At 48.0% G+C, this 24,368-nt stretch overlaps 1 protein-coding gene across 15 annotated transcripts in view; it reads left to right on the forward strand.

Moving 5' to 3' along the window:
* The window catches only part of CAMTA1 (calmodulin binding transcription activator 1), an 892,953-nt gene that overhangs the window by 288,847 nt on the left and 579,738 nt on the right, over positions 1-24,368 (forward strand). For all 15 annotated transcript variants that reach the window (XM_067718873.1, XM_067718851.1, XM_067718840.1 and 12 more), the window contains one exon: positions 6,650-6,717. In XM_067718873.1, the coding sequence (XP_067574974.1) occupies positions 6,650-6,717 (68 nt within the window). The remainder of the gene's footprint in view (positions 1-6,649; positions 6,718-24,368) is intronic.

Consider the following 24,368-nt stretch of genomic DNA (forward strand, 5'->3'; position numbering starts at 1 on the left):
GTGGCTTCTCTTATCGCAGATCAGGGGCTCTAGGCATGCAAACTTCGGTAGTTGTGGCACTCGGGCTCAGTAGTTGTGGCTCGTGGGCTCTAGAGCACAGGCTCAGTAATTGGGGCGCATGGACTTAGCTGCTCTGCGGCATGTAGGATCTTCCTGGACCAGGGCTTGAACCCGTGTCCCCTGCATTGGCAGGTGGATTCTTAACCGCTGCACCACCACGGAAGTCCCTGCATCCCATAGGTTTTGGATCATTGTGTTTTTGTTGTCATTTGTCTCTACATATTTTTTGATTTCCTCCTTAATTTCTTCAGTGATCTCTTGGTTATTTAGTAATGTATTGTTTAGCCTCCACGTGTTTATGTTTTTTTATGGTTTTTCCCCTGTAATTTATTTCTAATATCATAGTGTTTTGGTCGGAAAAGATGCTTGATATGATTTCAGTTTTCTTAAATTTACCGAGGCTTGATCTGTGACCCAAGATGTGATCTATCCGGAGAATGTTCCATGTGCACTTGAGAATAAAGTGTAATTTGCTGTTTTCTGATGGAATGTCCTATAAGTGTCATTTAAAGCTTGTGTTTCCTTATTAATTTTCTGTCTGGATGGTCTGTTCATTGGTGTAAGTGAGGGGTTAAAGTCCTCCACTATTATTGTGTTACTGCCCATTTCCTCTTTTATAGCTGTTAGCATTTTCCTTATGTACTGAGGTGCTCTGATGTTGGGGGTGCATATATATTTATAATTTTTTTAACAACTTTATTGGAGTATAGTTGCTTTACAATGTTGTGTTAGTTTCTGCTGTAACAAAGTGAATCAGCTGTACATATACATATATCCCCATATCCCCTCCCTCTTGCATCTCCCTCCCACCCTCCCTATCCCACCCCTCTAGGTGGTCACAAAGCACTGAGCTGATCTCCCTGTGCTATGCGGCTGCTTCCCACTAGCTATTTTACATTTGGTAGTGTATATATGTCCATGCCACTCTCTCACTTCGTCCCAGCTTACCCTTCCCCCTCCCCGTGTCCTCAAGTCCAGTCTCTATGTCTGCGTCTTTATTCCTGTCCTGCCCCAGGTTCTCCAGAACCTTTTTTTATTTTTTTAGATTCCATATATATGTGTTAGCAAATGTTATTTGTTTTTCTCTTTCTGACTAACTTCACTCTGTATGACAGACTCTATGTCCATCCACCTCACTATAAATAACTCAGTTTCATTTCTTTTTATGACTGAGTAGTATTCTACTGTATATATGTACCACATCTTCTTTATCCATTCATCTGTCGATGGACACTTAGGTTGCTTCCATGTCCTGGCTATTGTAAATAGAGCTGCAATGAACATTGTGGTACATAACTCTTTTTGAATTATGGTTTTCTCAGGGTATATGCCCAGTAGTGGGATGCTGGGTCATATGGTAGTTCTATTTTTAGTTTTTTAAGGCACCTCCAAACTGTTCTTCATAGTGGCTGTATCAATTTACATTCCCAGCAGCAGTGCAAGAGTGTTCCCTTTTCTCCACACCCTCTCCACCATTTATTGTTTGTAGATTTTTTTGATGATGACCATTCTGACTGGTGTGAGGGATACCTCACTGTAGTTTTGATTTGCATTTCTCTAATGATTAGTGGTGTTGAGCATCCTTTCATGTGTTTGTTGGCGATCTGTATATCTTCTTTGGAGAAATGTCTGTTTAGGTCTTCTGCCCATTTTTGGATTGGGTTGTTTGTTTTTTGTTATGGAACTGCATGAGCTGCTTGTATATTTTGGAGATTAACCCTTTGTCAGTTGCTTCATTTGCAAATATTTTATCCCATTCTGAGGGTTTTCTTTTCATCTTGTTTATGGTTTCCTTTGCTGTGCAAAAGATTTTAAGTTTCATTAGGTCCCATTTGTTTATTTTTGTTTTTATTTCCATTTCTCTAGGAGGGTCAAAAAGGATCTTGCTGTGATTTATGTCATAGAGTATTATGCCTATGTTTTCCTCTAAGAGTTTTATAGTGTCTGGCCTTACATTTACGTCTTTAGGTATATTTATAATTGTTATATTTTTTTTGTGGATTGATTCCTTGATCATTATGTAGTGTTCTTCCTTGTCTCTTGTAACATTCTTTATTTTAAAGTCTATTTTATCTGTTATGAGTATTGCTACTCCAACTTTCTTTTGATTTCCATTTGCATGGAATATCTTTTTCCATCCCCTCACTTTCAGTCTGTATGTGTCCCTAGGTCTGAAGTGGGTTTCTTATAGACAGCGTATAGATGGGTCTTGTTTTTGTATCCAGTCAGCAAACATCTGTCTTTTGGTTGGAGCATTTAATCCATTCACACTTAAGGTGATTATTGATATGTATGTTCCTATTACCATTGGGTTTGTTTTTGTAGGTCCTTTTCTTCTCTTGTGTTTCCCACTTAGAGCAATTCCTTTAGCATTTGTTGTAGAGCTGGTTTGGTGGTGCTGAATTCTCTTAGCTTTTGCTTGTCTGTAAAGCTTTTCATTTCTCCATCGAATCTGAATGAGATCCTTGCTGGGTAGAGTAATCTTGGTTGTAGGTTCTTCCCTTTCATTGCTTTAAATATATCGTGCCACTCCCTTCTGGCTTGTAGAGTTTCTGCTGTGAAATCAGCTGTTAACCTTATGGGAGTTCCCTTGTATGTTATTTGTCATTTTTCCCTTGTTGCTTTTACTAAATTTTCTTTGTCTTTAATTTTTGTCAATTTGGTTACTATGTGTCTCAGCATGTTTCTCTTTGGGTTTATCCTGCCTGGGACTCTCTGCGCTTCCTGGACTTGGGTGGCTATTTCCTTTCCCATGTTAGGGAAGTTTTCAACTATAATCTCTTCAAATATTTTCCTGGGTCCTTTCTCTCTCTCTTCTCCTTCTGGGACCCCTATAACGTGAATGTTGGTGCATTTAATGTTGTCCGAGAGGTCTCTTAGGCTGCCTTCATTTCTTTTCATTCCTTTTTCTTTATTCTGTTCTGCAGCAGTGAATTGCACCATTCTGTCTTCCAGGTCACTTATCCGTTCTTCTGCTATTGATTCCTTCTAGGGTAGTTTTCTTTTCAGTTATTGTATTGTTCATCTCTGTTTGTTTGTTCTTTAATTCTTCTAGGTCTTTGTTAAGCATTTCTTGCATCTTCTTGATCTTTTCCTCCATTCTTTTTCCGAGGTCTTGGATCATCCTCACTATAATTATTCTGAATTCTTTTTCTGGAAGGTTGCCTATCTCCACTTCATTTAGTTGTTTTTCTGGGTTTTTATCTTCTTCCTTCATAGTACATAGTCCTCTTCCTTTTCCTTTTGTCTATCTTTCTGTGAATGTGGCTTTGTTCCACAGGCTGCAGAATTGTATTTCTTCTTGCTTCTGCTGTCTGCCCTCTCAGGCTTCATGTGGTCTTATTCTCTGACTGGTCATAGTAGGTGCTCAATAAACATTTGTAGAGTAAACATTGATTGCAATAAGTAGTCCAGGGAGTTTTTCTCTTTGCACGACAGTAGCAGTAGAGGGGGGCCCTGCCAGGTTAGGGTGGCTGTTGCCTGAGGGATGTTTATAAAGGCCTTCTTTGGGAGTCTGGGTCTTTGGGACACTGTGATGAATCTAGAGGTGTCTGGGGTGCCCTGTGCCTCCATCCTTCTGGGCCATTAGGGGTCACTTAGCTCTCAGCATGATCCTGGGCAAGGGCATGGATCCCAGGGGTTCCAGTTGGCATAGACTATTCCCCCAGATATCAAGGCTCCTGAAATTCAGGTAGATGGGCTGATGCACCTAGGAAGTGGCACTTCCTGACTCTAGCCACTGCCTGCTGTCAAGGTCATTCAATTGTTCAGTTTCATTAATGACTGTCACACATGCTAACCCATGCTCATACATACCTTTCATTACCAGCTCATGCCTATTTAGTTTCTGGGAAACTTATTATTGTAGATTGAAAGCTACACACTTGAATAGTTTATAATATGCAGAATTGTTTCAAGACCTGGTGTTTATTATTGTATAAATTCTGAACTCCTTTTCTGAAAGTATTAGAAAAACGTCAATCCTATAATTCTTTACAAAATAACTACATTCCGTGACAATACGGTTACAAATGTTTATTTTGAAGAAGATGCTCAGCATGTCCTGTTTACTATTCTCTTGAGATGCAAAATGTTAGTTAGGTCTCTGAGGTGAATGAATGAATGCTTTGTGCAACCAAATGGGCACCAGTAGATAAAGGGAAGGATTGACTCCAACTAACTCTGAAGAGTCACTGTGATGATACCATTCACTGTGGGAATAGGGGGTGGATGGGGGTGGAAGGGGGTGGAGGGTGGGATCGATGAAGGTAAGTCCAGCAGTGCTGGAAGATTCTGAGCTGGACCATTTGGTACCTGCTGCCTCCTCGGGGCCTCTGTGGAGCCAGCTTGCAACTCGTAGACCTTCTAATCATAATCATGATAGTGATGATGGTGGGGCATAGCTATACGCCAGTCAGGGTATTAAGAATTTTCACTCCTTATAATTACCCATGAGGTGGTATTATCTCAGTTTCATAGGAAACTGAGGTCTAGACAGGTTAAGCGATGTTCTCAAGATCAGAGAGTGCATAAGTGGCAGAGCCAGCGCCCCAAGCCAGGTCTGTTTGCTTCTAAAGCATGTGCTCTTAACTGTGATACTGTATCACCTTCCCACAGTGACTTAGAGTTAATTAAATCACCAGTAAATGTTTATCTAGGAGCTGCTGGGTTTTGCTGCTTTTGCACTTGCTTCAACTATCTTAAGTAATAAACATGTACAAACACGCAGCATACTCAGGACACACACACAGGCATTCATAGATGCGATTTTATTTCTCTAATGCCCACTCTTCCTCCCTCCCTCCCCCCATGCACCCACCCACCCACCCACTCATCCATCCATCTGTCTAACAAGCACTTATCAGGACATTGTGAGGTCTCAGGGGTACATCAGTGATGACATATTCCTTGCCCTTGAGGAGTACATGGCCCAGTGGGGGGATGCTATCCAAGTAAACAAGCCCTTAGGATGCAGAGTGATAAATCCTGCACACTGGGGGAAGGTGCTGGGTGCCATGGGAGCACAGAGGATGGGCAACCCATCCTGTCATGAAGAGTTAGGAGGGCCAGCCAGGGGAGGTGACACCTATCTATGGTGACACCGTAGGGAAGACATCTTCTAAGGAGGGGAAAGAGAATATGTTCTCTCTCAGGGACGAGAGGGAACAATGTGCTGGTTGATCAGCTTCTTTGGTTGCAGAGTCAACAGTAAAAATCTGTACAACAAGGCAGCTCTGTTTTTGTCATAGGTTTCTGCTTCCCAGCTTCTTGGTGAAAGGTCCAGTCTTCTGGACTGAGATGGCTTGGGCTCTGGTGATTAGTCATTGGCTAGCTCGTGGTCGTGGCTGGTTTCCACAATGATGTGAGGCCCTGACTGCCCACGCCCCCCAGGCCGGTGACCTTCATACCATGTGGCATGGGTGGTTTTTTCTACCTTGAGCTGCTCCGCTTCCCTGGTTTTGGTGATGTGTCTTCTTTTTCTTCAAGGCCAAGTTTAGCGTCTCTGTGGTCACGGGTGTCCACTCCCTAATGTCCAAGCCCAGAAGAGGCTAACTGCAGAGGGAGGCTGCAGGTCTCTAGGTGGCCAGGCTGCTCTATCACGAGGAGTCCTCCACGAACCCCAGCTGCACAGAAAGTTGAGAAGGGAGGCCCGTTCTCCACATTTTTCTGGTTGGCAAGGGTGGCAGCTCCGTACTGTATCATCACCAAGATCAAGGGAACTGTGTACTAGTCCAACCTTAATCTAACTTACAGTCCCTACCATTTTCACGTTAGCAGGTTCATTTGGAGCTGGAAGTAATGGCCCACATCATGCCTCAGAGCCCGAGCAATGACTTATGTGGATGTCACCCACTGGCTTTTTATGGAAATTGTTAATAAATCAGTAATTCTATCTGCAGTGATGTTGTTGTGTTTATAAATATTTAATTTACCTCCAGGTGCCCACATTTCTTCCATCTTTGCCTTAAACTCTGCAGACATTGCTCTTCGTTCTGAAGAGCTCCTCAATACGTTATCAGTAGTGGGAAAGGTTCACTCTCTCTCTCTCTCTCTTTCTGTCTCTCTGTCTCTGTCTCTGTCTCTGTAATATGGCTTTTTCTTTTCTTTTCTTTTTAATCTTTGTGTGATTTGGCTCGGGGCTTGGGGCTCATGCTGAGAGAAGGCAACATTTCTTGTGACAGTGATGAAAGGTTACTCCAGCTTCAGAAGGAGACCAACTAAATGTTCCAGTTCTGACCTTGCATGAGTGGAGACCTGTTGTTGGCATGTGTTTTTCCCCTCTTTCAAATTAATGACATTTAGAAGCTGAAATGGTGTCTGATGTTTTCCTCCTACAGAGAAATATCTTTGTCCTTGCCACTGACTCAGAAACCCAGTGCTTTGATTATTATAGTTTGGCAGGTTGAATGGAAAGGTCTTAAAAAAGTCAAAATAGAAACACAGTCCAAGTCGAGTGTTTTTCCACTGGAGATGGGGTTCCGGCCTCACAAAAGAGGACAGCGGCTGGGAAACAGCAAAAAACTTTCTTACCTCTCAGGACCCAATGTGAGCTAATTGTTGTTATTATCTTTTTATTCTTCTGTTTCAGGAAATTGCAGCTTATTTAATAACATTTGAGAAACACGAAGAATGGCTAACCACATCCCCTAAGACAAGGTAATGTCCCAGATCTCACAGTTTTTCAAATATGTACAGTAAATGGATTGATGTTCATTGATTACCTGATTTGGCCAGTCAATTCATGGGCAAGTTCAAAAGGCCATGTTCTGCCTGAGAGCTTGTGACACTGAGGTCTCAGTCATCAGCCTAAGACGGTGGTAGTGACTGCAATCGGATGGATTAAAAACAGGGCAGCCGCTATCGTGCAAGTTGGAAATTTTAAGCTGCTGGCTTGACGTTGGATCCTTCAGCCGGGTGCTTGGAAAAGGTCTGGCGGGCAGGACCATCAGGGGAAGTTGCTTTTGGGAAAGTGCCCATCTGACACCCGTGTTCTCTAGAAACTTACTTTCTAAAAGGGAAACTACCTCACCTGTCCACTTTCATCTCAATACGTTTTACAAACTGAAAGTCAAGTTTTTCTTGATGGTGTTAAGGTCTCCCAAATCAGAATTCACGGCTAAGTTTGCCGTTTATTATTTAGTCAATGTCCGTGAACCTGTCAACTGCCATGGACACTGAACTAGTCTCACCACTTGGGAATAGAGGGAATTGGTGAAGATTCAGCTGACTTGAATTCTGTCAGTGCAAGTGATATTCTTTTGTGAAGAATGGAGACATTGGGATTTAGGGCTGATTTTTAAAGGCAGCCTCTTCTTTCCTCCCTAGCTCTCATGTTTTCATTTTTAGAATGTTCCGTTCTAGAGCTTCGGAAGTACCCGGCCACTCTCTTCCAATTGCCACAGTTTTTCTATCAGCGGTGACGGGGCCAGGTGTTTAACAGCCTGAGTGGTGTTAGCTGGAGTGCGGCTTACAGGATAACTGCTCTGTGGGTTTGAATTTGAGAGGCAGAAAGCCCAGTCTGTTCCCTTTGTCCAGAAGCACCAAATTCTCCAAATTTGTTAACTGGGAGACCAGGGAAAGGGTTGGGGGTGTGTCCTCTGCCCACTTGGCCATCAGCTTGACCTGTTCATCCTTTGTGAGCCATGGAGGAAAGATGTTTCCTCAGTCTAGAAGATTCTTTAACATATTTCTTCGTGAGGCTTAGGTTTTTACTGGTTAGCATCCATTAGATGAGGACAGAATTTTCCATTTTGAAGGAGGTCAGAGGATACTGAGGAAAGGAGGATTAGTTCCTGAGACCTGCATCCTCCAGGTGAGGGTAGAGGTTGACTCTGAGTCTTTTACCTTTCAGCCTGAACCCCTCTGTAGGATGTCTTCAACTCCTCAGCCTTCTGAGGCTGTGATTTCCTTTGCTATAAAATCACATGGTTTGTATCAGTCAGCTTTTGATGTGATAATGCCTTGTAAGAAACAATATCCAAACTAAGTGACTTATAACAATACATTTTTATTTCCTGCTCATGGGTCTGTGGGGTGGCTGTGGCTTTGGGTTGACTTCAGGACCACTGGAGATGCGTCTTTCTGTTGTAGAACCTAGGCTGAGGAAGCCTCCCTGCCCCCATCCCTTCCCTGTCTGGGACATCTGGTTCTCATGGGGGATGGCAGAGGCTTAAAAGCCCGAGGCAATCCAAGGCAGGCACAGTGAAAACCCCTGGATATGATGCTGGATGTGGCATCATATGTCACACCTGCTCACAAATCCATTAGCCAAAGTCATTCCCGTAGCTGAGCCCAATAAGAATGAGGCCAAGAAGGACATTCTTTGCTACAGTGGGGTCAGAGTAGGGGCAGGGAGAATGATGGTGATGCAGTCTACTCTTTGGTGAGCACAGCCATGTCCTGTACCATGGAAAGCCTGGCACACTCATCTCTCCTTCCTTCTGGGGACATCTTCTTCCAGGGCAGTGGTTCCCAAACTTGAGCAGGCATCAGAATCAGCTGAAGGGCTTGTTAAAGTAACGTGCTGCACCCCACCCCCAGTTTCTGATTCAGTATGTCTGGTGTGGGACCTGAGCACCCGTTATTTCTAACAGGTTCCCAGGTGATGGGGTGCAGCTGGCCTGGGACCTCACTTTGAGAACTGCTGCCCTAGCTTCTCTGGACGGAAGAGAGCCTGTCTGATCCCTGCTTCAGCACCATTTCCTGGCTCCCCACAGCGGTTCTCATTTCAAGCAGCCTCCAGCCGCTCCACACTCCCTTCACTCCTCAGCAAAACACTCCCTGAATCTAAGTGGAAGGAAAGAGCTTCTCTTTAGCCAGAGAGTGAGAGTTTCTGGAACGTGTCCCGGGCCAGACGTCTGATTTCAGATATGCAGACACATGTCCTGTTTCAGCTGCCCTCTGCCTGCACAACGGGGTGGGGATTCTGCCTCACGTTTCAGTCTGAATTTGGGTTTCCACTGAGAAGCGAATGTCACTCACGGTCATGCCTGACTCACTTGACTTTTGGGAGTATAAATAGAGCTGAGAGCCTTCCCATCCCGAGGCACAAGGGGTGCCCCGGCAGCAGAGAGGGAGTGTGGGTTTCGATATTGACAAATCTGGGTTTGAGCCTTGGCCCTGTCACTCAGTAGCTTTGCGACTTTAAGAAAGTCGTTTCATCCCCTTTCAAAGGTCTACTTTTTCTTCTTCACGCATGAAACAGGGGTCAATGTTGATTCTGTCCTCACTGATTCTGTCACGATGAGGACTGAATGAGATAGTATTTGTGATCTTTCTTTGCATGCTGTGAGGGTCCATGTCCAAGCACGGGGGTGTCATCGTCCCTCTTGTCTGCAAGGGGCTGTCCCCAGGCCTCCTGGAGGCTTTGATTTTAGGACACACCTTCCACAATCTCTCCAGGCTTTGGAAGGACGAATTTCTTCCCTAAGGGCAGAGGGTGAAGACAGAACGTTTCCTATTAGTCTTATAATATCCAATCCGTGTTTACACTTGAAAGCGTCTTGTCCCAGGAGGGGGAAAAGTTGCTGTGATTGTTCAAGAATCTTCTTAAAGTAGTTGTTGAGTTGAGTTTGGATCTCCCCACCCCGCCTTCTCTTGTATTGAAATTAATTGACGCAGTGAACTGCTGAGCTCTTGCAAACCGGCCTCCTGGTATTAAGGAATTAATGACACCAAAACTCTGTTGAACGAGGAGGTGATACAACTTCTCTTTGCTGCCGCTGCTAATTTCATTTTAGAAAATTAATAAAAATGAATTGCACCACTGACATTTATAGAGTTTCCTAATAAAATGATACATTGTTTGTGTGGAGGAATCCCTATTAAATTAATTGTTGTATTCAGCTCACATATAGATGTTGGTATAGGAGCTGCAGAGGGACCCACTCCTTGTCTCCGTGGCTTGCTGATGGCTGGGGGTTATAAATAGAGTCCTTGCTCGATCCTGCCCTAATTACAGAGAAGGTCCTGGGAGCCCCGCTCACCTGTTTAATAATGAAGTGTGCTACAAGGAGGCTCCCAGGGTTGGGGGTCCCGGGGGCAGCAGTGGCGCTATGACAGGGCTGAATGCAGATTGTTGAAACAGCCCATATTGTATTATCAGCAACTGGGATCTTCTGGAAATGGCACCTTGAGAAATCACCCTTCAAGACGTCTTTATTTGGCACTTGCTCTGTGCCCAGCACTACAGTAATGCCGCAGGGAGACCCCAGGGGACTCCACACTCCCCACCCCACCAGCTGGATTTAGAATCTTGGAATCAAGAGCTTCCACCCTCCGTCTTGTATGTTCTTCCAGCTCCTCCTTCTGGCCTTGATTCTTTGTCACTTTCTCTGTGAGGCCCTCCCTGAGCCCACAATTTAGAATCGCACCCCTGCCATCCAGGCAGAATCCCTTTCCTCTTTCCCTGTTTTCTGTTTCTCTAGTGTACTTACCACCGTCTGACACACTGTGCAGTGTGTGCAGTTCCCCTATTTATTTGTTTAATTCACTTATTCATTATCTGACCTCCTCTCCCCCAAAGTAAAAGGACCACAAGGAGAGGGACTTTCGGTCTAGCTCGTTCAAGGGGCCTCCCCAGTGCCTGCAGCGCTGCTGGACACACGGTGGGTGCTCCATGAATATTGTGAAATGAATGAGAGAGTGAGTCAGGGTTTGAAGGGAGAGACCTGGGCTGACTCTCTTTTTGTCTTGTATAGATTGCCCTTGTACTGTGCTCTGGGGTACTTCTGTGGGCTTGTAAGTCCTTTCAACACCTCTGCCAGGCGATGAGATGGAGAGAGGGTGTATTATCTGTCCAAGGTTGCACAGCGAATGTTGGAACTGGAACTTGAACCCAGGATTATCTTATTGCAAAGCCCACAAACTTAGCTTTGATGCTGACCCTCTGCTGGTGTGGGATTTGAAGGTGGCCCCGCAAATTGTTCCACTATTCTTTCCCACCTCCCATCTCCACGAAGTCTGAACCACCCGGGAGACCCAGCCTCCCTTTGCTGGTGAGCTTAGCTGTGGGTTCCTGTGCTGGCCTCTGGAGATGGATTTAGCCCGGAGTTGCAGGCAGTGTAGAGAAGCACACACTTCCCCCCAGGGTGGAGAGCAGAGCCCAGCAGAGCACAGGCAGGCGGGCTGCGAAACTTAGCAATCCCAATAATTTATTTCTCCTCCCCTGGGAAACATGCAAACTTCCTTGGAAGCCGGGGACACGCAAAGCTCAAAATGGAATCGAAAACATTTCCTTCCCAGGAATCCTGTGTGTATCGGTTAGAAGGAGGCTGGAAAATGTTATTCATTATCTAATTAATTAATTAGATTTAAATAGATGACGTCTTAACGCTGAAACACTAAAGGTCTAATAATAGAATTTTCCTATAATGAACACTAAATGCTTCTTGGTCAATAAGCAGTAAAACAGCCAATAGAGGGAGGGTTCTGGAAGGAAAGGAGAAGAAAAGTGAGACCTGAGTTTCAAGAAGACCCAAGGGACTCGGCGAGAGACCCACCCTCGCTCTCCCGGCTCTCAGGACCCTGTAGGTCCACTGCTTCTTCCGCCCTGGACCTTTCCCACCCCAGTGGTAGGAACATGTCTTGGGTCTTCTGCCCTTTCCTCCAAAGTTCTCCCTCCCAGGACTCCAAGAACTCCAGGGTTTGACTATTAACTCTCTGTGGACCTTCCCCAAGTCTGAACCTCTCTCCTGGGCCGCCTGGATGTCATGTTATTGTCTCAAACTCATCACCTTTCCTCTCCCTCCTGCCCTCACTTCTGCTCTTTTCCGTTCTCTGATTTCCCTTGTTGTCAGAACCTCATCTTAAAGGGTCCAAAGCTCACACCTTGTCCTCCTTCACGGCCCCTCTTTCTCTTTCATCCCCTGAATAGAATTAGTCACCAGTTCTGCCAGTTGCAAACTGTAATTCACATCCTTACTTTCCTGTGTCCCCCAGGTTCGGCCCTTGCCACCTGCATCATGCTTGGGTTATGAAACAGCTCTGGACACTCGCCTCTCCAGGCTGGACTCCTTTCCTCCCGCTGGTTTCCCTGAAATGCTCCTTTTGTTACATTGCTGTTCTCCTTGAAAACCTTAGCAACTTCCTATGAGATGAAGCCAGCGTTGTGTTCAAGGCCCTTATTCTGCCTCAACCTCCCTTTCTCAGTCTTTTTCTTCGACTCCCCACAGCAAAGCACCCATTACAGTTAGGGGCCTGCTTCCTGCTCTTCAGAGGCCACTGACCTCCCCTCAAATGCCCCACGTCCAACCCAATCCGCCCCTCGGATCTGACGTCTTCCCGGGAGGTCCCCCAAACACGCCAACTCACGGGGAGCCCTCTTCTCTGTCAGCTTCTGCAGCCCGCGTTCTTTGTCATCAGTTTTTGACAATTTAGTGATCATAAGTGTGGAAGTCTTACCTCCTCACGGGGACAGCGAGCTCCCCAGGGGCAGGGCCGCGCCTTCCCTGTTGTCTCCGAAGGGCTTGCACGCAGAGAAGCAGGAGCTTTGAGGGTGCGCGGCAGTGTGCGGGCTCGCGGTTGCGCGGCAGACTCGCACCTGCGCAGACCAGCGGAGAGGGGCCAGGCGGTGGCGCCAGGGATGGGCAGAGCGCTCCACCCAGGAAGCCAGCCTCATCAGGCCCCACGTGGGTCCCTGTGCAGGTGGGGCTGCTTTGGCCAGGACCTCTGTAAGTGGCACACGAGAGTCACCTCTCACTGCCAGGTCTTCTGCTCCTTGGGGCAGTTGCAGGACTTTGCTAAGGAAGCCCCTATTCCTGGGGAGTGAGCAGAATAGAATTGCACAAATCATGTGGAGATCCCATCTGGAGGATTAAAAAATTCCCAGAACTAAAAAGGAATTTTTAAGATAATTTTTTTAAAATTTATTTTTATTTCTTTGGCTGCATTGGGTCTTCATGGCTGCGCGCGGGCTTTCTCTAGTTGCGGCGAGCAGGGGCTACTCTTTGTTGCGGTGCGTGGGCTTCTCATTGCGGTGGCTTCTCTTGTTGCAGAGCATGGACTCCAGGTGTGCGGGCTTCAGTAGTTGTGGCTCACGGGCTCTAGAGCGCAGGCTCAGTAGTTGTGGCTCACGGGCTCTAGAGCACAGGCTCAGTAGTTGTGGCGCAGGGACTTAGTTGCTCCGCGGCATGTGGGATCTTCCCGGACCAGGGCTTGAACCTGTGTCCCCTGCACTGGCAGGCAGATTCTTAACCACTGCGCCACCAGGGAAGTCATGATATGTGCTACAACATGGATGAGCTATGAGGACGTGATGCTCAGTGAAATGAACCAGCCACAGGAGGGTGAGTACTGGATGATCCCGTTTATGTGAGGTGCTGAAAGCAGTCAGATTCGTGGAGGCACAGAGTGGAATGGTGGGGGCCGGGGGCTGGGGGAGGGGTGGGGAGTTGTTAGGGTTTGATGGGACAGAGTTTCAGTTTGGGATGATGAAAAAGTTTTGAGGATGGGTGGTGGTGAGGGCTGCACAACAATGCGAGTGTACTTAATGCCAGTGAACAGTACACTTAAAAACGGAAAATTTTATGTTATATATATTTTACAACAATTAAAAGAAAAAGATTCCCACGACTGCCTCTGTAGCTGTGTCCAGCCAGGCAGAGCTGCGGGCTGAGGATTGGTCCTGTGCGTGTGTGCGTGTGCATGTGTGCGTGTGTGTGTGTGCGTGCGCGTGTGTGTGCACGCGTGTGCGTGTGTGTGTTTGTGGCGGGTGCTATTGGTGGACAGTTGGGGAGGGCAGCTTTATACCTAGATCATTTCAGGGACTCTGTCCTTCGGAACTGCAAAAGAAGAAATAAACTAGGCTGGCAATGATTTCAATGCGGTGACCTCTGCATTCTGTGAATTGGGGAACCTGCTATCAAATTAATATAACGATGTGTCATGTTACATCCATTCCGCACTTCCTACCACATTGAGCAAATTCTTGACGAAGTCCAAACTGTTATCATTAACCAAAGAGCAAAAGTAGCAGCGGGTGGCAGCCGCTGGCTCAGGACTCACGAGGAGCCCCAGCTGCCCTGGGCCCCCCGGAAGGCATGCGCCTTGGGGGTCCTGTAGTTTGGATGCATTTCTGGATGAGGCGGGGAATGAGCGGTGACCTGGATCCTGAGGAAGCGTCTGGTGTCTCGATGGTGGTGGGGAAATCCCCAGCCTCCATATCAAAGTGGGTCTGCCCCAGATTCCAGTGCATCTTCCAGAATCACAGAATGCAGAATGTCAAAGTGGGAGGAGACGGTGGAGGCCACCGATTCCCCCCGGTGCCCAGGAAGGGGGCCAAGGCGGGGGCACTGGCTGCCCAGAACCCTGGTCCTTGGTGCCCCTGGGAGCAGACCCGGGCTGGCTTCAGGTTTCCAGCTGCACAGCCTTAAGTGGCCACCCTTTGTGCAGGAGGGTGCGGGGGCATTTGTCACACTCACGGGCTTTGTGTGTCCTCTGCTATCGTGCCAGCTCTCATCACCTCCCTTCCCACTTCCTGGAGCCAGGAGTGCAAGTCTAGGGCCTCTTTCCTGGGAGGGAGCCAACAGAGGGGAGAGGGTGTGTTTGTGTCTTGTATCTCGCCGGTTTAGGCAGCTGCCAGCTTCTGCCTCCAACCTCCACTTTCTTTTACCCTCTTTATTTTTATCAACAATATCCATGCACGTAGTTTAATCAGGCAAATGGTCCTAAAAGTCTTGTAAGAAGGAACAGCAGCGCTGTGCCCTACAGCTCAGTCCCATCTCCCAGGAGTGACCACTGCCAATTCTTTTAGTTCTGATTTACCTCCCGACTTTTCAATGTGCTTATTCTGCTGTCTCTTGATTTGTCAGTTTTAGATGTTATCTTCTGACTTCCCTGTGTGCTGGAGGAGGATCTGTTCTCTCACTCTGCCATCTCCTCTGCTTCCCGTATCTGGGAAGAGGGCTCGTCAATGGGGGTAGCCAGCTTCCAGGGGTGGGGATCCTGAAAGTCTGCATCTCCAGATACCGACGTCTGGAGATGCCACTCGGGGTTCTCCGGAGAAGGATCTGTCAGTGCGCTGCCTGGTGGTTTGGGCTTGGAGGCTAGTGGTCTGGGAAGCAGGCAGGGAGGGGGCTTGAAATTTCACCATCAATTAACGAATTCTCCTGGTTTACATCCGTGTTTCCTGCCTCTCCTCTGCTGTCTCCAAGTTTGGGGTCTTTCGGGGTCCCTTTCTGCAAGAAGAAACACGTCTCCAGTGGGGGCAGAGACCGGTGGGGTGTGTGGGGCCCTGGGAGGGTCTGACTGTTCCCTGCACAGGTCTGCAGCCTCTCCCTCCCTCCCTCTCACCCTTTCCGAGTCTCTGCTTCTCTGGCACCTGATCCTTCCAGTCCACGGGTCTTTCTGGGGCTCTGCAGGCGAATTGGCTTGTTTATCCTGGTGCCCCCTCGAGGGCACGTGGGTTTTTGCTGCTTCTGTTCTGCCGAGTCGGTTACCAACGCTGCATCTGCCGTCCATCTCTCTAGACTGTGTTGACACCCTTGACCCCCTCCTGTCTCCGTTCCCCTTTGCTCTGTCCTTGTGGGTTTATACCCGTGATCACCCCTCTACTGTCATTAGATCGGAGACGCGATGCTCGGTCCTTCACGTCAAGGGACCCTGTCCCTTGAGGGTGGTGCTTGCTGGCCACTGCCCAGCCCTTCTGCCTGGGACCTGCTCCCCTGTTTTCTCTTCCTCTCTCCTCTTCTTAGGCTCACTCTCAGTCTTACTTGCTCTTTCACTGTCTTGCTTTTTTCTCTTTCTCTCCTTTTTAGTCTGCAGAAAGAAATGCCTCACGATGCAGTTTTGCAGTTTCGAAATGCACAGCTGCTTAGGGCCCAGGAAACCCTGCGGCTGAGACGTGCAGGCTTCTTGGGTGCAGGGAGGTGGGCCCAAAGGCCAGCAGCTCCAGTGATACCACACCCTCTTTAATGCAGCCCCCCCGGCTCAGAGCCTCTCCTGGTGTGGGCATAAGGGGTGTGACCTCTTCTGGGCAGGATTTTGGGGGTCCTGGGTGTGGCCAGGGCCAGTCAGTATGCCATGCAAGTCACCTGATAATGGCACCTTGATGCCTTTGTCTCTACTTGGCTATGAAGGTGTCTTCCGTGATTGTCCAAGTCTCCGGGCAGGGTGCTTCTCATCAGGGCATCTGCGATGCAAGTTGGGGTGCAGGGCACTCTGCCTGGAGACTGCTCACCCAGGGGACACCTGCCAGCACCTCTAAGCAGGACACCTGACAGTAAAGACTTTCTGAGAATGAAACACACTGGCATTGTGCTCGCACAAATGGATAGGCGTTCACCTACCCTGTCGGAGTCCATCAACCGTAATCTCATTTTCCTTCTGCTGCCGACCAGTGTATTCTTAGCATCTTCACTCCCCTTTCCTGAATTTGGAAAATTAGGATTGTCTGGTATCTCTGTAATTCGTCCAGATTGGTATCTGTGGTATTTCCTCCGGATCAATTCTGATCTAATAAATCGATGTTGGCTGTGCAGAGAGGGGGCCGATGGTGTGCTTGGGGGTGTCGCAAGGTTGGAAGGTGTGTTCTCGGAATGGACCACTTCCTGCAATTCGTCATCTTCCGTGTAACGAATAATTCTCAAATCAGCTGGATATTCTGGGCTGGAGATTCTCCCACTGTTCGCAGTCTGGCCAGGAGGTAGTATTATCTTTGCTATTCTTAGATTTTTTAGTCTTTTATTATGGGGCTTTAAAAAAATTCAAGAGAAGCCAAAAACAAAGGAAGAAAATCTCTCCTGGTTCTCCAACTCTACCTCATATCCCACTTTCCACACAAGCGTTTGCTTCATATCGTGTGTGTTTATATACATACACACATGTACAAATGCATAATACACCCATGTGCACAGACACACAATACACAGAAGTACACGCACACATACTTACACACAAGCACACAAATAGACACACACATGCACAGACATGCATGGACACATAATATACAGCATAACACACATGTAAGCAGTGTATACATACGTGCACACAACACTCATATATACATTCAGAAATACACATGCACACGTATACACATATACATACGTGCACAACATATACGAATACACAACAGCCCACACACATACACACATGTGCACACGCAACACATACTTTGCCACTTCAGTCATTATTTTCTTTTTTCTTCCAGTTTTACTGAGATGTAGTTGACACGCAGCACTGTATAGTTTAAGATGTACAGCATAATGATTTGATTTACAGACATCACGAAGTGATTATCGTAGTAACTTTAGTGACCATCCTTCATCTCAAATAGATACAAGATTAAAGAAATGGAAAAACTTCCTTGTGATAATAACTCAGGATTTACTCCCTTAATTTTCATATGTAACATAGAGCAGTGCTAACTGTATTGATCACAGTGTACATCACAACCCTAGTACTTATTTACCTTGTAACTGGACGCTTGTACCTTTTGACCACCTTCCTCCAATTCCCCCTCCCCCCCACCTCCCCCCACCTTTGGTAACCACAATTCTGATCTTGTTTTCTATGAGTTTGTTTGTTGTTTTTGTTTTGTTTTGTTTTGTTTTTTGCGGTACGCGGGCCTCTCACCGTTGTGGCCTCTCCCGTTGCGGAGCACAGGCTCCGGACGTGCAGGCTCAGCGGCCATGGCTCACGGGCCCAGCCGCTCCGCGACATGTGGGATCTTCCTGGACCAGGGCACGAACCCGTGTCCCCTGCATCGGCAGGCGGACTCTCAACCACTGTGCCACCAGGGAAGCCCAGTTTGTTTGTTTTTGAAGTAGCATCGACCTACAACACTGGGTTAGTTCCTGTTATACAACATTGTGATTCAATATTTCTATATATTTTGAACTGGTCACCACAGTAAGTCTAGTAAAGTACTACACGTCACCATACAAAGATATTAACTAATTATTGACTGTATTGCCCACACTGTACATTTCATACCTGTTTTGTAAGAAAAAAAATGTCTGGGAGAAATTTCCTTCTTTTCATTCAATGATTTAATAAGATGGAACATTGGAACATTTTGGGTAAAGGAAAATTTCTCCTAGAAGAGAGAAATTCTCCTGTCCTGGCAGCCCTGATCTCATCTGGTAGGGAACCTATGGCCAATTGAGCCATTTAGTTTGAGGTGATTCTGGGGAGGCCGGAGGGGGGCCTGAGTCTAGACCCGGGGCAGCTGCGTGCCGGGGAGAGGGTCCTGGCTATGCCGAGGGCAGGGGGCTGCTTTGTGATTCCCATCACTGCCCTAATGAGGTCAGTAGGAATTTGGGACCAGATTTTTTTTTTTTTTTTGAGAATTCTTTAGGAAAAGGAACTTTTTGACTGTGGTGGAATTGGATTTGCACATAAAAGGGCAGTTGGCCCTTAGGCTGAAATGTCAGGGAGATCAGAGCACTGCCCGGCTTAAGGGGAAAGCTGTAGAGGAAGGTGATGAAATTAGGGAAAGCACAAAACGTGCAACGATGGAGAAACAAGAGCGGAGGAGACCTGCTCGCCTCCCCCATGGAGCACAGCCTGCCCCGGGAAATGTGCCGTTTCCACACATAGTCACACACACACAAACTCTCGGTGCTCCTGCCTCAGTGTCACGGGCCCACAATAATTAATTCGGTCCACCGACTTCGGGAGGTGCTGCCCCTGGATCTGGGGGTTGACGGCACTCTGGCGAAGGCGCATCATCTTCTCCCATGGGGTTGGGCGTGAGCCTTTTCCTCCCGAATCAAATTGTCACCTCTTGTATCGTTGGCCTGCTCCGTTCTATTTATTCAGTGGACGTTGCTCGCGGTGTGCCAGGCGCCATGCTGGGCTTTGGGGATGGAGTAGTGAACCAGACAGATAGTTTACGATAATGGTGCTGCTGACAAGGGATGCCAGGGCCAAGTGCACTGAGAGGCTGGTCCTCCAGCAGACGGGGTGGGAGGGACCGTCAGGCTGCCTTCCTGAGGGGCTGAGCTTTGGACAGAGACTTGAAGGACGAGCATGTGTATGTGCGTGTATGTGTGTGTGCTGGGGGTGGGATGAGCTGGGCAGAAGGAGAGCACATCATTCCCTGGCTGTGCTGGAGTAGCCTGTGCAGATCTGGGCAGGAAGGCGTCAGGAGAGGGTGGGAGCGGACAGGAAGTCCTCGTAGCCCAGGTAGTGAAGGTGGAGAGACGCGGGTGGAGGTGAGGTGAGGGAGAGCCATGGAGACCAAGCTAAGGGTTTGGGGACAGCGCTGGACAGTGTGGACCCACACTGGTGGGTTTTGAGCGGGGCAGTTAAATGAGCAGATGTTGATGACAGCCTCGTCCTGGTGGCCCTGTAGCTGGGGAAAGACTGGAAGGACAAGAATGGAAGGACAGAGAAGCAGGAGGGCCCCCACACTGGCCTCTGCAGATACCCACTTTAGTGATGGAAAGACTGAGGCTCCATCTGTCAGAAGGTACCTGCGTTCTGTTACTGCAGGACAGACCTTTTACTTTGGAGAGTCAGAAGTCTCAGTGAACCAGACTCCCTGGTGAATTTGGGTGCTCAGCGGCTCAGAGTTCAAAGCTTTGGTTCCTCCTGAATGCCAGCTGCCCAGCACTTGGCTGACGTCACCCCCCACCCGCCACTCTGTCCCCTCACAGTTCTCCCACCCATGTGGGCTCAACCCCTCCTCCTCCCACCGGGGTTCTGACTGAGGCTGCGGGGGAGGAAGGGACCTCCAGGGCGAGGGGATCTGTTGGCTGGGATGGCTTCATGCCACAGCCCATCTACGTACGTGTGAAAAAAAATATTGACGACATTGGTGGTGATGGATGACAGGAGAATGCACGGGGGAAATATTCTCTTGCAATAATTGCTAAACTCTGAGTTCTTTTCCGGCTGTGGTACAGAATTCCAAGGTGAGAAAAAAAAAATCTGTCACCACTTCATGGGTGAGTAGCTTGGTTCTGCCTCTTGGAGAAAAATTCCACCTTTAACCCCATATATCCCGTTGGCGTATGTCTGGAATTACCCGGAGTTACATTTCTCTGGTGTTTAATTTCCTTATCCAGTGCCAGAGGGTCTGCAAGGAGACATCAGAGTTTTGCAGTTTATTAATTTTGCATTAAATAATTAATAGTAAAGTTAATTGATGGATTATTCAATTTTCAGGTAAAATGGGACGATAAATATTCATAACTTATTTTATTAAGGGAATTTCCATTTCTTATGTCATTAAATCTAGATTAACGAAGGCTGATTTTAAATGAAGATTGAAAACAATTGTGCTTTAGAATTAATTTGCTAAGTTAAGGCCATTGCCTTGTGAGTTTACCCCCCGCCAGAAAGTTAGGGCTTCATCATCTCTGGATAAATGTCTGAATTCACAGAAGTAGCATTGCCATTAGTTTAGGAAAATTCCACAAGTCTGCTGGGGATTTCTCCTACGATGTTCCCGGTTCCCGAGGGGCACTGAGACGAGCGTGGTGAAGTGGGTGGGCCCGGAGGGCAGGTCTGGGATCCTTTCCAGGGAGTGTCCGGCTGTGGCTTTGAGCTGTTTGCTGTTTGTTCAGGAACTGCAACAGGATTTAATACTAACCCAAACCAGATGTGATGAGTGAGGGTATACATCCTGGTGAAAGAATGCTAATATGCACGTGCTTCAAAGTCAATTTTAACATAACTTTGGGTTTTGCCATGGAGTTTTAGGAGGTGCTTGATTTCCAATCTAAAAATACTCAGAGCCAAGGGTTAACTACAGCTTCAATTTTTATTTGCATTTTTTAGCTATCTGATTTCTTTTATGTTATGTTAATTTGTAAAACTGCTTAGAGCATGGACCCACGCACTGGTACTGAAGATTTCTGAGTACCTCATAGGCTGTTGATAACTTGCAAAGCCCGTTCAAATCGGGGATCTTAATCCTCATAACAGCCCTGCAAAGTGGGCAAGGCTCAGTGGGATACTGAGACGGAGAGAAAGAGAGAGAGAGAGAGAGAGAGAGAGAGAGAAAGAGAGAGAGAAAGAGAGAGAGAGAGCGCCATGTATTAAATGAAGCCCTTCTTTCTCCTGTCCAACCATCTGGCCACTTCCCTCAGCTCAAGGAAACAGAGTCTCAGAGATTATGTGAACTGCCCAAGGTCACCTCAGCTAATTAGCCATGGAAGTTGGGACTAGAGCCCAGGTCTCTCTGACTCACACTTGAGTGTTTTTTTCCCAACTTCAGTATCTAGTGCTTTAAAATAATTTTTTAACCACCCGGAGTAGTGGGGCATTTGGGAGTATTTATAACCCGCAGAACAGTTTTCTCTGCACTGCCAGGCGTTCATTATAATTTTCCAGTGCAATTCTTGCTCTGAAGACGTTGATCCTATGGTAAAAGCCTTCCTTTCAGAGGAGAGCATTTGATGCTGCATCTCATGAACCCATGCTCCTAAAATTATCTCTAATTGGCTTGGAAAGGGGCTTCCAACAGGCAGCTGGCTTAATATCTCCACTTTCTGGTTATGACTCAGGGAGCCACCAGGGCTCCGTCTGGTTTGGGATGGTGGTCTTGTTAACTCGGAGGGTGAGATCCTATCAGTAACATGCGGGTTGAAGGGCTGCCCTGTCAGGGGAGGTGGTGTGGAAACCGCCAGGGACAGCCTGTCCCGTTATGGATGCAGGACGGCAGCGGGGGCCAGGAGAGGGGGCGATGAAATGCAGCTCCGCAATGCCGAGCATCATTCAATGAGCCCCTCCTGAGCACCCGCTGGGCGCCGCGCGGTTACAAAGGTGGTGGAAAGTATGGCCCCTAATCCAATTGCAGAGACAAGCCACACGTATCTGAGATAACTAGAGGGTAATTCCCAGACAGCGCGTGGCAGAGCCTGCGGTGTATGTGTGTGTGTGTGTGTGTGTGTGTGTACGTGTGCATGCATGTGCTCCCTCGCGCACACGGAGAGGTGTAGGAAGAATGCAAAACGGGGCCAAGATCAATTGGATTCGATTGATTTCATTGGGAAAAACAGCACAGCAACATTTGCAAGGGTGAATTTCAGTCAGAAGACCGTGAACTTTGGTGGGGGGATGGTGCACCCTGATGGGGGATGGAAGAGACGACACTTGGGACTTTTCCTGTCCCGATATCACAGAGAGAGCTGTTAACTGGTGGCTTTGGCATAAATGATTATAAGGCTCTAGAGGCCATAGGGTGCCTGAAGCCCCTGGATGTCTTCATTTGTGCCCAGTGTGTGCAGAGCCTGGCAGAGGCTGGACAAGGAGGCAAAGCTGCTCCTGACGCTGAAGAGCTGCCCTCGAGGGCACAGACACGCCCCCTTTGATCACGTGTGCAGGCGGGCACGGGGAGGTTAGCGGACCTTCCCAAGGAGGGGTCAAACCCACGTCTGTCTGAGCGGAAACCTCTGTTCCTGTGACTCGTAAATCTCGCGGGATCAGAGCAGAACCATTTACAAGGGCGCCCTGATGGGTCATGGAGATCAGGCTGACTTTTCCCCTTACTTGAGAGCAGTGGTTCTCAAAGGGGGATGATTCTGGCACACCCCTCCCCACTTTGCCTGGAGACATTTCTAGTGGTCACAGTGAGGGAGGCTTGCTACTGGTATCCAGTGGGCAGAGGTGTCACTGATGTTGGTAACCACCCTACGATGCACAGGACAACCCCTCACATTAAAGAATTATCTAGCCCCGGGTTTCCCTGGTGGCGCAGTGGTTGAGAGTCCGCCTGCCGATGCAGGGGACACGGGTTCGTGCCCCGGTCCGGGAAGATCCCACATGCCGCAGAGCGGCTGGGTCCGTGAGCCATGGCCGCTGAGCCTGCGCGTCCGGAGCCTGTGCTCCGCAACGGGAGAGGCCACAACAGTGAGAGGCCCGTGGACCGCAAAAAAAAAAAAAAAAAAGAATTATCTAGACCCAAATGTCAATATTGCTGAGCTTGAGAAACCTGGGGTCAATTAAGAGATTTCATGCTGAAGCCAGTGGTGGTCATGGACCAGACTGGATTTGAATCCCAGTTCCACCACTTATTAGCAGCCTCAGTTTCCTCATCTGTATAATGGGAATTATAATGGGGAAACTCCTGTTGTTGTGAGTGAAGTGTGTTGAGCACTTGTGGCATGGTGTTATTGGTGTATTTATTATGATTCTCTTACCAGGAACCCATTCAGATGGCCCAGATGGCCCCTGGACTCTGTACACACACAGCCAATTGTCCCCCCACTTCTATGTCTGTGGTTGTACAGGATGATGGCCTGAAGTCTCATGTCGTTTTCAACTACCAAAAATGATCCTTGGGATAAGCACATTTCAGAGAGGAAGGAGGAGAGAGAACTATGGGAGTTCACATCACAACACTCAGCAGAGGAGAGCATTTTAAATAGGGGGTGGATATCTGAGCACAGACCAAGCTCAGAGCCCCAAACTCATTTATGTATGCATGCAAAAAGAATTTATTGATCACTGTGTTATCTACTGCTGTATCACAATTTACCTAGAAACTCAGTGATTTAAAATAACAAATATTTATTATTTCACTGTTTTTGTGGGTCAGGAATCCAGGCCAGCTTAGCTGGATGCCTCTGCCTCAGGCTCTGTCACGGGGCCACAGCCGAGGTGTCAGCCGGGGCTGCAGACCCATCTGGAGACGGGAGTGAGGCGGGATCCACTTCCAAGCTCTCGTGCGTGGTTGCTGAAGGATTTTGTTCCTCCCGGCTGTTGGCCAGAGGTAACCTGGGCCCCCTGCCCCATGGGCCTCTCCAACATGGCGGCTTGCTTCATCAGAGCGAGTTAGCGAAAGAGCACGGGAGTCTCTGGAATCCGACCCCACAGTCACATCCTGTTGCTTTTGCTGAAATCTGTTTCTAAGAGGTGAGCTACTGGCTCCAGCTCACACCCAGGGCAGGGGATCCCACGAGGGCGTGGATTCCAGGAGGTGAGGGTCACTGGGGGCTAACTTAGGTGCTGCCTGCCACAATGACAGATGACACAAGACTGATGGGAAGGGCCAGGTGTACCTGGGGAGCTAATCATGGCATTCACGCTCGCTTTCTGCGTGACCTTGCCAGAGCCCTTTTCCTCTCTGGGACTCGGTTTCCTTCTCCGTAAAATGACTGAGTTGGATTGCAGGATGGCAAGTATGAGTGACCCACCTGTGCTCAGGGCAGGCGCCAAGGATCATGCCCCCACTCTCCTGAGAGCTGGCTCCAGCCTCAGAAGCCTTCCTAAACAGCGCCTGTTTCAGGCGGCCACTCCTAGCCGAGTTCGCACCCGTTTGCCGTCTCTGAGTGACCTCTAGAGGGACCTTCTGTGGTTATGGCAGCTCAGACCACCAACCAAGATGTTACAGTGAGAAGGGGCAGGTGGGCCGGTCTCCT

This window comes from Pseudorca crassidens, chromosome 2 (assembly GCF_039906515.1).
Source record: "Pseudorca crassidens isolate mPseCra1 chromosome 2, mPseCra1.hap1, whole genome shotgun sequence".
Lineage (NCBI taxonomy): Eukaryota > Metazoa > Chordata > Mammalia > Artiodactyla > Delphinidae > Pseudorca > Pseudorca crassidens.